Source organism: Vollenhovia emeryi, unplaced genomic scaffold (assembly GCF_000949405.1).
Source record: "Vollenhovia emeryi isolate VEMERY1.0 unplaced genomic scaffold, V.emery_V1.0 DF939139.1, whole genome shotgun sequence".
Taxonomy (NCBI): domain Eukaryota; kingdom Metazoa; phylum Arthropoda; class Insecta; order Hymenoptera; family Formicidae; genus Vollenhovia; species Vollenhovia emeryi.
Window position 1 is genome coordinate 1,870,685 of NW_011967227.1, and position 15,691 is coordinate 1,886,375.

Genomic DNA, 15,691 nt, shown 5'->3' on the forward strand with positions numbered 1-15,691 from the left:
CTTGTCTACGTCTTTTTCCTTTCTTGAATCTTCTTTCCCCCTCCTCTCTCTCTCTCTCTCTCTCTCCTCCCCTATCCTCCCCTCTCCTCCCTTCTCTATCTGACCAACTATTTTAAGCTTAAAATACTTTCCTATTCACTCTCACTCTCTTTTATTCTCATGTTTTCACGCTCCCTCTCCTTTTCTCGTTCACCCTCACGCTCCTCCCCCTCTTCTCTTCTTCACTTCTCGCTCTTTCACATTCCCCCTCCCCACTTCTCTCTCTCTCTCTCTCTCTCTCTCTCTCTCTCTCTCTCGCGCGCCTACCGTATCCACCGCGCTTCCCCTCCGCCCTCATTCGTCTCTTGAACCCTAGTCCCCTTTCCTCCGCCCGATTGCATCCCCCGCGACACGCATGAAACTGCACGTGGCCCTGCACGTCCCCGCACACCCGCGACCCTTCTAGTCTCCGCGTGTCCTCCTCCCCGCCCGATTTCGACCGCCCCGTTCCGACCGTTCTATTATAGGGACAAGCATTGCGGCTAATGCCGTCCGGCCGTAAATTATGTGAAAGCGATAGACGGCGGCCTAGGTAGAGCTGCACCTGTATGGTTTTTCGGGTGCATACACACGTAGACGCGCGAGCAAACACACATCGCAGCTCTCCCGGCGTTTCGACCGCAAACCCGACCTGCGAGGGATCTCGAAAGGCCCCGCCTGCGATACCTGCTGGATCCACCCGGCCGGATCGAGTCATCTGGTTACGAGAACGGACCGATAACGAACGATCGTACGTTTGTCAGCGGCTATCCGTTTGTCCGCGTTTTCGATTGCGCTCGACCTCGACAAAGCCCTTGAATTTCTCAATCAACAAAATTAAAATTTAAGTAACGTAACACACGGCACTCTTGCTCCCAACGTGACTTTACTACGCTCTGGAAATTCTTCGATAAAAATAATCAAATAAGAAAAAAGGTCTAATCAAATGTATAAAGGAATCGATTGCTTCTAGCATTGTTCAAGCCGGCCTGTCTCAAAGCCGTATACGCGAGGGAAAATAAACATTGTTATACATTTAAAAAAAGTAAAGTTTTTAAAAAGTTATTAACCAGTTACAACAGCATATACGTCACGAAGTAGTCTGACGGATAATCGGAAGCTGAGTGTTCTTGGGAAGGCGAGACTAGATGACGATCGGCAGTGGTGCCCGTTTGATTGCGCACGCGAAAATAATGCCGACTCTCAGGAACGAGTTCGGTGGGGGGAAAAAAAGAGAGACGGCAAAGGTTGAGCAGGTAGGAGATGGTCTAGAGAGCTCTTGATCTTCCGGGGCAATTAAATGAATTTCCACTCGGTTGGAATAGCAAACGTTTAGACGGCTCCGCGTAAGATATTCCTGGAAGCTCTCGGGAATATCAGAGACGTAATATCGAGAAGGAGAAGCGGAGGCGTAGTTTGTGGGCTAGAAGTAATACACGGGGAACCTGGCTCGCCCTGCTCCGTCTGTCGCAGTCTGCCTGCTCGTCTTGCCTTGCCTGCCTGCCTGCCTGCCTGCCTGCTCGCCTGCTTGCTTGCCTGCCTGTCTGTCTGTCTGTCCGTCTGTCTGTCTTCCCCATCTGTCTGTCGGCATGTAAACCTGTCCGTCCGTCTGCTTGCCGTGTGTCGCGAATCGATTTTCGAGCGAACAATGCACGGTCGTGCAGATTTGACTCCGCCCAGCACGATTCCTCCCTGTTACCTCACCATTTATAACACAATACACAATATAATATAGGGTAATGCACACTACGGAATCCCGCGTTCAGACGAGTTTAAAAAACTTTTAAATCTGATCAAGATCTCTTCACTTAGGGCCAGTTTCGCAGACATCGGTCAACTGCTAGCCGAAGGTTAATTGATTCTCTGTCTCTTCTTAAATAATAAGATGGAAAAAGATAGGGAGTCGACTGAACCCTGGTTAACAATTAACACAATGTTCGTGAAACTGGCCCTTACTCGCTAAACCAGAAGTGACAGTGGTATGAACAAAGAGCACTTTTGTCCGAAGAAATAATAATAGTTTGCGCTCACGGTATTATAGGTATATCCGAAAGCAAACTGACACTATTAATCCGCCTAATTCCATCAACCGCGCCGTGATATTTACCCAAGCTTTACATGATAACGCGAGTTATATCTTCGCCGAAACAGCTGCAGAAATAACATGTCGCGCAGTTTACAAGTGATGCACATTCGCACTTAATATTGCGTTTCTATTTGGAATACACCGAACACAGGAACACAGAATTGTAAGTAGAATTCTGGCGGGAATAGGTGGACCGGGTGCAGCCAAGTTTACGATACGACTGGAATAATCGTACGGTAATGGTCTCATTTAATATAGAACCGAGCGTACGTGGTGCGACATACCGTGATATTTACCTAAGCGACGTATTAATAATGACGCGACGTTATATCGCATCGCCGATACTTGGAAGAGGGTGCAGAAATAGTACACTCGACAGTTTAGAAGTAATACGCGAGAACCTGCCAGGCCGTCTGCCTGCACCGGCCGCTCACTTGTCGTGACCTGCGCCTGTCTGTCTATCCGTGTCGGCGTGTAAACCCGCCAGTCTGTCTACCGCTTGTCGCCGATCGGGATCGATTATATAACTAACGACATGGGCCCCGTGTCTCTCCTATACCCCTTCACGTCACCCTTTCATAATATCCTACGCCACCGCGCGTCTTCGCGTCCCATTTTCTTTCATTATATCATTCGCAAACATACAAAACGGGGCAGAGCGGACGTTATCCCGCTATCTGAATCTATAAGCGCGGTCTTCATTAAGAACAACTTCATCCACAGAAATTCATTAAACAACTCTATCCTGGCAGACGCGATATACAGGTCCATTTAACTCTGCCACCCCGAATAATTCTCCGTATAGTACAATCTATGCACAATCCGTTCTTCTGTTCAATAAATTTATTATACAGGGTGTCGGATTCGATTTGGACCACTCCAAAGATTATAGTAGATTGGGTCAAACTGAGAAGAAAAGTTATATACCATTTTACGAAATCCGTAATTATTATCGCGTAATTAAGAAAAACGTCTGAGCCAATAAGTGCACGGAGGAGCGGAAGGCCGGACTCGGCAGACATGCAAAATGGTGTATTTGTTGACATCTCTCAAGATCCGATAACGAGAGGTGGAGTCATGCATCGATTGATGAAAGACGGCGGCGAGCGGGGAGCGATGAGCGGGCGAACGGCGCGCAGCGAGCGAACGCGCGACATATGACACCGCGCCGAAAAAGTTTTTCTGGTGGTAGGAGAATAATACACCATTTTGCATGTCTGCCGAGTCCGGCCTTCAGCTCCTCCGTGCACTTATTGGCTCAGACGTTTTTCTTAATTACGCGATAATAATTACGGATTTTGTAAAATGGTATATAACTTTTTTTCTCAGTTTGACCCAATCTACTATAATCTTTGGAGTGGTCCAAATCGAATCCGACACCCTGTATAAATGTGTCTAAAAAATGTCTCGCATGATGTGTTTAAATTGATATACTCTTTCGAGATGTTTATAAAAAAAATCGGTCCTCCACTTCGCCGGCGCACTCGAAAGCAGATTGATAAGTATGCCCGCTATTTATAAGTACGTCTGCTAGCGGCTAACGTTCGTGATTGCCTTTTTGCAATCGTCGTCTTTCGGACCGACGCGCGTATGCGACGAATTCACGGTATGCCAGCGGTCACATGCCATGTAAAAAGTCAACCAGGCAGCATGCTTTGTACGTTCTCTATCGAAAGACAAGTGGCGGGCACCTGTGCCAAAATGACACACTATCGAACGGCTTGCAAGCAGATCAAAGTGCCTGTGTATTAAATCTCTCTCTATATATATAAGATGACGAGACAAGGGGAACTTTTCGAACTGTATATTGTATGTCACAAATGTATAATTATATTACATTGCATTTAAATATATTGCATAAATAGTATCTTCAAACGCTTGCAGTTGTTTGAAAAGAGTTAGCGTTACAATTTAATTGCAAACACACCTAACTAACAATAAATACCAAGTTTTGGCTTTACTTATTAGAAACATGGTTTACAATCTATTGTAACGCGCGTATTAATTTTAGTCCAAGAGAAAATAAAATTGACAGACGCGCAATCAATTTGCCCGTAAGAGGAACCTGGTCATGTTGAGTTTTTCAAATTATCTCGTACATCGGCGGTAGCGCCCGTGCATAAGCTGGTTCGGATGGAGGAGAGAGAGAAAGGAGGGAAGAAAAAAAAACGAGCCTCCGAACAAGAAGCCCGTCTTTCCGCATTTTAATCTTCCTAGGCGAGAATATTGAAAAATTCTGCGGAAAGCGTACGCCGCACACCTCATCCTATCAGACAGGTACATCCCGTCGAGTGTTCCGTCAGGAAGGAGAAACGAGGAAGGAGCGTCGAGACAGGGTTCGGGCGGGGGGGAAGAAAAGGAGAGAGAAAGAGGTCTCGTAATCGCTGGCGGGACGATTCCGCTCACGAGCGCATCACGCCGCTCGCTCTCGTCGTCGCGCGTTCCGTATTTTAGTCGCGCGTTAACGGACGCGACAGGTGCAGCCGTAGCCGACGCGACGACGACGCCGACGACGACAACGACGCCGCCGACGCCGGCGGCAGCGGTTAGCAGCGGTTAGTGGCGGCGGCAGCAGCAGCTGCTAACTATGTTTTTCGTGTCTACCAGCATGAAACGCGGCGGACCAACCGGCCCCTTCGCGCGATTTACCAATCTCCCCTTGCCAGTCGCGGAAATACGACGCTACTGTCGTTGCCCGATGAATCCCGCAAGAATCCGATGTTACTGCACGTTCACCGACCCAGGAAACTGCAGCCGCTTTCTCGCTCCGAGCTCGCGTGGAACTCGAACGGAACTCGCGCGATCGTCATTGCGGCAAAGCGGGAAATTATTGAACGTCTCTCGAGTCGATTTACAAATTTTGTGGATATTATAGCGATTTCCTCTTCCCACCATTTTCTTTTCTTTTTCGCGATAGTTTCGATATCGCGCAAACATATCGTGCTGCATTGTCGTCATTAAATGGTGAGATGTGACCGAGGGGTAAACCGCCGAGGGCAATTGTGGTTTGCAGTATTACTGGACATTGTTGGGCATTGCTAGGCATTTTTTGGGCATTACGCCTTGCTGGGACATTATAGAGATAAAAAAGACAAAAAAGTAATGCCCACTGGACATTAGTGGGCATTGGTGTACATGATTTTGGTCAACGATTTACCCCTCGGATGTAACGAAATCACAGAGAGAAAAATATTTTTATTTATTGAAATTATAATGGGGCGATAACCAGCGGTAATTGGGAGTCAACTCTGCCACAATCGGATAAATCGTAACTGAATTTTCAATGCAAATCATAGAGGTGGTTCGATCCGTTTCGAATACCGGGTGTTCTAATTTCCGTATTTAAATACCGAGGACGGACGAGAGCGATATCGCGCTAGGCCGCGATTTCGACGATTCCGGCGAGTCAATTTAATTCCGAAAATGAAACAACATTGGCTGTTTGATTTATCCCGCGCCGACCCTGGCCGCGCTTTTGGAATACAGCGGAACTTATATCACTTTCGAAATTAGAGTCTCGCATAATGTTGATATAATATTCCGCCGCGCAAATATTGGTAGTTCAAACATTAAACTTGCACACGGCAAACGTCGCTTCGCCGCAACGATATTAACATTTCGGTCGGCGTTATTAAGCGGCGCAACAAAGAAATTTTATCGCGCCGCCACCTGTTTATCGCGCTCTCGAACTGCGCCGCCCATTTTATTCTCATCGGATTTTCCTAGCCGGTCGTGAGCGGCGCGCCGATGCGCCTCGCTCGCTCGCCTCCGCGTACCGTCCCCGGCTATTATCGCCCGCGCTCGACCGTCATTTATCAGCGTGAGAACGGGTTGTTATCGTGCCCGCCGCGAGCGCGTGCACGGTTCAAAAAGCGCGGCAGCAGGAAGAAAGAAATACCATCGGCGGCGGGCCGTGACGAGCCGATAAAACATGCGTCCGCGATTTCCAGGGGCGTGAGACGCGCTCAGGTCAAGATGTCCAGATTTAATGGAGCGCCGCGATTCTTCCGTTCGTTCGGTATCGCCGGCGAAATCCGAGCACCATTTATTTAAACGACGCGACGCTCCCGTCGCGATCATTCTCGAGGAGTTAGCGAAGCACCGGATATCTCCCCCGCGGTGTTCAACGTCCTGCGTAAAAGTATTCGACATCGATATTAAATTTCAGCCTCGCCGGTCCGCGCGCGCGCGCGCGCGCTCGCCGCCGACATCTGCGCCCGAGAAATGGCCGACAGGCCCCGTTCCCGCCGCGCGCGTAAAACGCTCGACAGCCGAATTAATTGAAAGTTTTAAGGTAATTGGAATCGATAACGCGCCGAGGGTCGAACAAGAGTTCACGAGCGTGTGTGCGAAGAGGGAAGCGCGCGCGGCCAGCTATTCGGGAATCGAAGCCGAGAGAGGAGGAGCCGCGGGAAGGGATGAGAGACAAAAGCGCGCGAGCGCGGCTTTGCTCCCCGAAGTGGCGAGAACTTGGCTGCATCTAACCCGGTCATATTCCCCTTTAAATATAGGCTCCGACGCCGGAGCCGCGAGATGCACGGGCCGCGTCGCGCGAAGGGCGCGGGGACGAGGTGGCGATTAAACCGGAGGTCTACTTTAATGCCGCGCCGCGCCGCACTGATCGGCCTAATTGGAATCGAACGTGCGAATTTCGCGGAGGGCAAACGATTTTAACGATCGCCTCGAATCTTTTCCGCGCGTGTCGTAATCGCGCCGCGGTCTCGCTTCCCGATGCAACGCGCGTGCTGGTGCCGCTCGAGTCGCTGCAGAGCCTCCGATGTTTCAAACTTTAATAACGTTAATCCAACTGGATCCGTTTACCGAAAATCGAATTTCTCTCAACTAAAATATCGCACGAATGGTTACGGATTTACGTGTCAAAGCAAAGAGCTTTTCAATCAACGTGTGTTTCGTGCCTCGCAATTAAAGACTATTATTAACGTAAATCCGGCAAATTTTATTTCTGCAAAGGCCTCCGAGTTTGACTACCGGTATCGTTAAACATTAAGAAATCGCGAGCGATGAAGCCCCTCTGTTAATTTCTCATTCATTTCATATTGTAAAATCTGATATTAAAACCAACCTCGGTCGTCCTATGTAAATGTACGGGTGTGAAGGAACTCTGATCATTAGCTATTAGTTATGAAAAGAAAAGAACCACCGTTTCTCTCAAAACAGCGCAAGTAATTTCCATCAGTTTGCCGAAGTCAGATAAATGGAAGTGAGCGAAATAAAAGAATCTATATTCACTGCTGCGCGAAATTAGACACGGTATCAATTACAAATCGATAAAAAAAATGCTCGTCGCGCTTTTTTATCGCTCCCCACTACGCCAACTACGTTTTTAACGAACGAGAACGAAACATTACGCTACGGCAGTTCGAGGTAGCGCATTGTTGGAAATAAATACATTTGAGCCCCGTTGTTTGCAACGGGAGGGGGGGAAAAAGGGCCGACACGGACGCGTTATATCGAGTAATCCCGCGCGAAGATGAAATCGTATTTCGTAACTATTTAGTTTTAGAGCGAAACAAAAATTACGTCATGTTACTCCGAAAAATTGAATGCCTGTAATAACGTATTGTATGGCGCTGTTAAATCCAATCTGTGTTCTGTCTCTTTTTCGATAGCATTTGACCGTGCATCTTCGTCTACGCGATTATTTTTTTGCGAGATGAACGAGAGAGAGCAACGTGATTTTGAGACGTGTGCGTCTATCTATTATCTCTTCGAGATATCATTATCTAATAATACATATTTGTAGGAAATCTAGAATATGTAACGCTAGCTCATGACCTGATTTACAACATATAGGTGCTTAGATTAGATAGACAAGCGGTCGTTGGTCCTACCTGCTTGTCCTGGCTTAAGTTAGTTACGAAAACATTCAGGGCTAGTTTCACAAACATCGGTTAATTGCTAACCGAGGGTCAATTGATTCTCTGTCTCTTGTTAAATAATAAGATGGAAAAGGATAGGGAGCCGACTGAACCCTAGTTATCAGTTAACCGATGTTTGTGAAACTGGCCCTTAGAGATAGGGAAGACGGACGACGAGCGATTTCTGACGGTCAAAAGATCGCGAGAGACGTAGTCGAGACTCCGAGCGATAAAGACGTGCAATTGTGCGATCGGGGAAATATACCTCGGGGACGATTGTGAACCTGTTCTCGGTCTTTGTTAATACATGTGAGCAATTTAATATACCCGAGGGGGAAACCGCTGACCAAAATCTTGCACACCAATGCCCACTAATGCCCAGTGGGCATTGCTTTATCTTATTAGCTTATTTTATTTTATCTTTGCAATGCCCAAACCAATGCCCAAAAAATGCCGCAGATCTGTACGCCACAATGCCCTCAGCGGTTTCACCCTCGAATATACCCCTAGACGTGTGATTTATTTTCAAATCCGCAACCCACATCCTAGATATTTATTATTCATCCGCGGAATAAATCCTAACGTTTTCACACTCTCTGCAAAAGTTTCCTAAAATGCCTGCGATATACCGCCGACTCTCTTGACCCCAAGAAACGAGATAAGATAAAGTCAAGTAATATCCGCGAATATAACTTGAGATCGGAGAATGCGATCAGGTTTTAAAACATGTGGCATTCGAAACGATAATCACCGAGCAACAGTCGTCTCGTCGTGACGTTGAAGCATGGAAACGCTTACGGATCACATTTATAGTCATTAGTGGCTTCTTGTGCGATGCAGAGTCACGGGCGGCAGGAAGAGGGAGAGTGGGGGCCGCTGGTACAATCTTCCTTCATTTCGCAGCCCGTAATTCTTGCAGTTAACATGACAATAGATCCTCTCTTATCGGGCGCATACCGGTGGAACGGGAACAGGGCCTGCCGCGGGGAGAAAAGCCGAGCGTGCGGCGAAATCGATGCAAACGCGCGGACGACTCGCTTGGCTGGCACGGCCAGACCGAACTTGCGCCCGCGTTCTCTCCGTCCAACCCGCGGAAATTAATCTAGCTTTTGCCGGGAGATACCCATCCGCGCCGAGGGAGGAGCGATAAGACGCTGGAAACGGCGATAGCCACTCTCCTTTATTTCCCAGTCGAAAAATGAGCCTTTATTTCATCGGCGAAATGCGAAGGGAGCAGCGTTTCTGGCACCTAAACGGCGCGAGAAACGAGACGGACTCCGGCTCGTAGAAGAGAGAGAAAGAGACTTGGGCAACCGCGGCGAGGCAGTCGAGGTCCGGTGTACGTAATGCAATGGTTTATTGCTAATATTTCTTCGGGGTAATATCGGCGCTCCAGAGACTGCCTGGCTTTCTCTTATATACCGCGGAAACTTACCAACGTCTCCGATTCGAATCCTAATCTTTCCGCGCGCGGAGAATCGCGCGAACGGTATCTCTGCTCGAAAATGCCATGAGATCTCTTCCGCGGTAAAAACCGTCGAGATTAAACAGACACGCTTGACGATTACATTCGCACGCGGCGGGGTCTCATTTCTTAACGGATTAATTTAAGCGAGTGTGTCAAGAGAGACGTCACGCGTACCAGTCTGTAACGAAGATTTAAATACGCGGAAGTCGGTTGCTCCGATAGGGATTCAGCTCGGTTTCTCGGACCTGCGGTGCCGAATCAAATTGACGACTCGAATTCTTGCCGAAGCAGAATGGCTTCGAATCCGCGCGAGAGGGACCGCGTACGTATCGGCTGACTGCTGGCACCTCTTCTGGGAGCACCTTTGTGCAAACGCTATGGCGCATACTCGCGCGCCCGTCGCTCCATTCATTCGGAGCGATTAAACGTAACGAGCGCCATTATTGAGGAAGAACGTGCGAGGAACAGAGAAGGCAAAGAAACGACCAAAGTTCGACGGACAACGCGGCCTTTCAGGCCACTACCCGCGACATTAATAGCCTCCAGAATTAAATGTAGCTCGGACCCGCTTGTCGCGACTCGCGCGCACCAATTGCGCGCGGAGTTAACGCGCGTACGCGCGTGCTGTGTGCTTCTCTATCCGAAAACGAATCGACCGTGAACGCGCCACGAAAATATTCGGATGGCATAAGCCGCTCCCTCGTGTGGACGTTATCTTTCTGCCACTCGTTATCTAATCGCGCGTCCGACGTATGCGCGTGCGTGTATTCGTGACCGAGTCGCTGAAAACGAGCGATACCGCGCGTAAAGCGCGAAAATTAACAAGTATACCCGCGAAACCGAGTCGGCCACGTGCTATTAATACGCGTAATGATAATTGGATTATCCGACAGATTTGGGGCAGATCTCACCTGGCGGTAAACCCAATTCTAAACCTAAAACTGGACTTTTCCTTTTTAAAATAATTTAGCAGAATTTTCGCAATCAGCAGAGACGAGGTAGTGCTCTAAATAATTAATAGAGTAGAAATAATAAAAATAATTCGGGCGATCTCGTAACGCCGGCCAAGAAAGACCGAAATACCGTTGTGATAATTTAAAATTATCGTTTGGTTATTATTTCTCAGGCGATGACGACGACCGATGTCAATTTGCGTGCGCAAATTTTTATGCATACTGGAACGCTAATGCCATATTTAAATGAGCAATTACGAGTGTTTTTTTTTTTCACCATTCTAAAGAGGGTTTTTGGGACCATCATAAAATGTACGCAGGTTCATTTAACGCGCGATTTTTCTGGCAGCGTAAAATGTTTAATGCAAATTTTCGCATTAAACTTTTCATTGGGGCTAAAATTTTAACGCCGCGCGACGATAATATTAGCCCCGGCGAACGGGTCATTCATCAGTCATGAAATCTGCAATTCCGTTTGAAAATACACAATGGGGTGACCGTAACGTCGCAAAAAGCGTCTGTGCTTTATTCCGATAATCTTCGCCTTCGTGTATAATCCAAGATTACCGTAAAAGAAGATAACGATGAAGTTTATTGCGGAAGACTATATCAGCGTTACCGGTGTATGTATTCGTAATTACGCGACTGCCGCACCCTACGCGTACCGCATGTATGTATTATAGATACGTATATGCACACACGCGCATGCCACCTCGCTTTATCTAATCGCGGGCGTGCGTGTATAGGTGCCATCAGACAATGCGGCACCGTCGACGGCGGCGGCAGCGGCGCGGACGGACGGACGGACGGGGCTCGAGAGAGTCTCCTTCAATTTTTACATAATGCCTCCCCGAGCCTGCCTGATTTATCGACGATGTCGACCGGTACTCCCGCTCCCCGCGCATTGAATAATTGTCGCTATTAATAACTGCGAATTCAATTCTCCGGTTCAATATCTGCCGAGACGGCGTTCGGAAGACGGCCGGGGGCCGCGCCTCCCTCCCTCTTTCTCGCGCGCTCATTTAATCGCGCGCCTTGCCTCGGGAATAAACGCGTATACGCGAGAGACGGTACACTCTAAAATCCATAAACCGGCGTCTCCCCTCGAGGGCCGATAGCGCGCCCGATCGGCGATAAGAGACTTATTACCCGTCGTAAATTACAACCGGTTCCTTATCTCGGCCGCGTGGCGTTGCAAATTATCGGCTTTGTATCGGGAGATCAGCAGTCGGAAAGCGCAGGCGAGAGAGATCGATCGGCGATCCCGGGACGTGCACATGTATTCATTTGGGTCGATTGTCGCGGGACGAAAAGAGGAGCGCACTCGACGTCGAGCGCGAGCCTCGATGCCCGTAGATACTCGCACAATCGCTTATCGATAATCCTTTTAAATATCAATTTCTAAAACTCGCCCCTTCCACCTTGCAATATTATTTCAATAGCGCGCAGAGATCAAAGTGCGCGACACGTTATCGAGCGGAATCGGTAAGCGCTTTCCCCCGAGATTTGTAATTACGATACGGATAATCCCGCATTAATTGAACTCATCGCGATGCAATTGCCAATATTTCTTACTTGGCTCTTAATGGCCCATAAATAAAGACGCGTCAAATAATATTCCGCACTGCGATACAACCTGACTTATCTCGCACGGGATCGGGAGCGACCAACTAAGCGGAGCTCGAACCGGCAAATAAAGCCCCATTCTACGCGCATCGATGCGAATACGTATGCGATAGCGATAGAGTTTCACACCCGATCGGGATGGCAGAGATAATTCTCCGGCCGGGTTTACCCGAAGGTGTCAGATAAGTGAAGGCGGAGTTTATCGGCGCGACGAGAGAGCGGGAGGGACCGACGACGATTCCGCTCCGCGCGAACGCGCTCGTTACGCGCGAGTACGAAAACTCGATTATGCAACGGTTCGTTACCTTGATACTGTCGTAGCAGGCGGTCACCCGTCCGTTCTGCACCTCGACGTTAGCCGGCGGATGGGCGAACTTGCACTCCGTGTCGGGCCTGGTGCACTTGTTGCGCTGGAACTCCCTGCAAACCTCCAGTTGCAGCCACCGCGAGTCCTTGCCGTTCAGTAGGTTATTCATGCTGACCATTGCCATTCTTCCACTCCTGGAAGATCGAGAGTCCCCGTCCGTAGGCCTCTACCGTAAGGGAGTAGTAATCTCTCCCTTTTCTCTCTCTCTCTCTTCCTCTTTTCTCTCCCGGTCTGCCGTTCTAAACTCTTCCTCGTGATGATCGGCTGCCGTTCCCCGGTCGCGTGCACTCGCGTCGATCTTGCCAAGGATATAGACGTTTCGGTTTTATGGAGTACGACCACCTCGCGACACGAACTCGTCGGCACTTGTTCACGGGATTTCGCGACGTTCGGTACTGAACCCTTTCGTTCCACCACTTTCGCGTCTCGTCAGCCTCTCTCACCACTCGCTCACCCCTTCCTCTCTCTCTTTCTCTCCCCCCTCTCTCTCTCACACACACAGACACGCACCTTCTCCTACCACTCACTCACTCAGGCACACGCACGCACACACTGTACGCGAAATCCCGCGAGTGCCTCGGAGTCATGCAACTACTTGAGATTGTATACCTTACGGCAGAAGATCTCTCGTTTAAGCGCGATGCGATGATCTTAGTGTCCCATGTACGCGATGACCCGCGGCTGTCTTCCTGCGCGTAGATCTTCCGCGTGGATAATCACAACGCGTCTCGCGACTTCGTTCTTCCTCACCTCGGAGTCGCGTCGGAGAGACTCGCGTTTATCAGCAACGTCGGCTTATTGTGGCGGCGTTACTTCTCTCCCGCCTGATATCGGATCCGGTGTCGGGGATCAATCGATTTGGCGAAATTCCACGCTCACGTAGGCCGTTGCGACGGTGACGGTGACGCACGCGTTTCCCGCTCGATAATCTCCGGGAGAGCGTGAAAGCCGAGTGTGTACAGGCGAGGGAGGACAGGCTAGAGAGGTATCTCGCCGGAAAAGGGTGGAGAAGCGAAAAAGGTGAAGCTGTATATCGACACCGATTAGGCGGCCGCTACTCTTGGCTTGGTACGGTAAGGCGGCGCGACGTGGCTCGTCGATCTCGTCTATCGACTCCTCATTCACTCTGTTTCCTCTGTCCTCTCTTGATCTTGCAGCGCGCCGCACTCGAGAAGCTGCAGCCTGGGCGTAGTAGTAGTAGTAGTGGAGTAGTAGTAGTAGCGATGGTAGTGGTAGTAATAGTAGTAGCCGGGCAAAGCTTGAAAGCCTTCGAAGCTAAACGTCGACCAAGAAGAGCGTGCTCTCTGGACGCGCGCGCTTTTGCACGAGGATCTCCCTTCCTTTATGCACACACAGGCAGTTGGCCGGCGCTGAGGGTGTACCGGGAGCGCACGTGTGTTGCGCGTGTACGTGTATGCGCGTCTGCGTGTCTCGAAAAGCCGGTCGTGGCCGTCCTTCAAGCCGGTTTCAAACCAACGCGCGTGTGTCTCGCGGCGGCGAGTCTACGTCGGGAAGGAGTAGGGCGACTGTGGTAGTCGTAGAGCGGAGGAGCTGGTGCAGGACTGGTGTTCGTTCACCACGGCGGTCCGCCGGTGCTGCCGATCAAGCCGCGGGAGATGGTGGGGGGAGAAAGAAGGGCCGCTCCGTGCGTGGAAAGGTGGAGGAAACCCTTACGCGCCGTTCTGCCGGGATCGGGAGGAACGGCGACGCGCGAGTCGGTTATTTCGAAATTCCGCGGGCAGGATGCGATGACGGGGGAGGAAGAAGCTGTGCGAGGAGAGTGGTGACGGGGACGACGGATCGAGGCGGCGGAGTAAGGGGGTGGTGTTGTAAGCACGTGAAAACGGCCAACGACAAAGCGGGCGTACGGACGACAAGAGAGGGCAAAGGTCCGGCAGCCGGGTCGCGCCTGAGGTTCTCCGGGTCGTGTCGGGGTCGGACCCGAACAGAAGAGGGAGGGGGGAGAGGCGCGGAAACGGCGAGACAGAACAAGAGGGGGAAGGGGGTTCCCGGGGAGCAGGGCGGGACGGGGGGGGCCGGGGGGGAGGGGAAGGAGAGGATTGCGAGTTAGCGAGTGACGTTGCGCTTCCGTTCCTCGGATTTACGTCATTTATTCGGCGCGCTGCTGGCTCCTCCCGCGCGGTCCAACTCCTCCGGTTCCTGCTGTTCTGGAAACATACCAAAAGCGAAAACTCGCGTTACTGCGGATGCAAAGGCTTAAAATGCTTTCTGTTTCGGGCTTCCTAGGCGGTCGGGGATGAGGGGATGAGCGGCAATCGGGAGGGGGGGGGGGGCGCAGAGGGTTAAGCGCAAGCCGCGAACAGACAGACAGATGGAGTCGGAAAAGCGCAGGGCTACGCAATGCACAAGCACGCTCGAGCACAAACGACAGACGTTATCAATGTCGGGATTGCGGACGGGTCGCGACTTCCGCGAATCCGCTAGAAAAATCGACGTCCGTCGGTAACGCGCAGATGAAGCGCGTACTCGCACGCCCGACGATTCGCCAAATCTGAACGGTGCAACTCCCTGCGGCCCGCGATTTGCGAGAATTCCTTATAAACGAGACGTTAGCTCCGCGACGTCGACGCTCGTCGAGGGTATAGCGAGAGTGTTCGATCCTTCGTGGTCACACTGAGGTCACTTTGACCCCAGCAAAAGTTTAAGGCTGAATTACAGAGGTGAAAATAATCGTATATACAGGGGGTGTTATGCAATACCCGCCTCACCCCTTATTTATGAATAGAGCGGACTAGACTGAGTCGAAAAGTCCTTTACCATTGCACAATTTTCGCAATAGTTATCGAGTTATTAATTATTAAAACCCTCTGTCTTAGCTCGGCCTACCGACCAATTCAAGCTCGAGATGCGGCTGTCCAGCGATTGGCGTTGCTAGGCGCGCGGGAAATTATTTATGACCATGGAGTCTGTATAAAGAGACCGAACTCCCGTGATCAGAGTGGGCCGACATTTTCGAGAAATATTCGTTTCGAAAAGAATCACTGGGAGTGCTGTCAATGGACAACTCGATTCGCATTCGTGCGTGTCACATGGTTGTCATACGCATGAAGCGTTCGTGAGAGTCGAGAGAGAGACAGAGAGATGAGGAGAGGTGGATTGTGTATCTCTGAAACTTGTGAAAATTACAAAAGTGAGCCAATTCACAGGTTGAAATTATAAATATTCTGGTATTCACTCACTTTTGTAATTTTCGTAAGTTCCAGAAATCAACCCCCGAGATAACAACAGTTATACGCTGTATCTACGAGCCAGTGAGATCAAGATCGGTAAACT

At 50.1% G+C, this 15,691-nt stretch overlaps 1 protein-coding gene across 10 annotated transcripts in view; it reads right to left on the minus strand.

Moving 5' to 3' along the window:
• The window catches only part of LOC105567276 (homeotic protein female sterile), a 394,357-nt gene that overhangs the window by 353,740 nt on the left and 24,926 nt on the right, over window positions 1–15,691 (minus strand). For 8 of the 10 annotated variants that reach the window (XM_012022017.1, XM_012022011.1, XM_012022016.1 and 5 more), the window contains exon 1: window positions 12,336–14,366. The exons of 1 other annotated variant lie outside the window; for it this stretch is intronic. In XM_012022017.1, coding sequence (XP_011877407.1) covers window positions 12,336–12,521 — 186 coding nt within the window. In that variant the 5' untranslated portion in view covers window positions 12,522–14,366. Of the gene's footprint in view, window positions 1–12,335; window positions 14,367–15,691 lie in introns of those variants that run through there. One more of the 10 variants, XM_012022009.1, reaches the window with a different exon arrangement.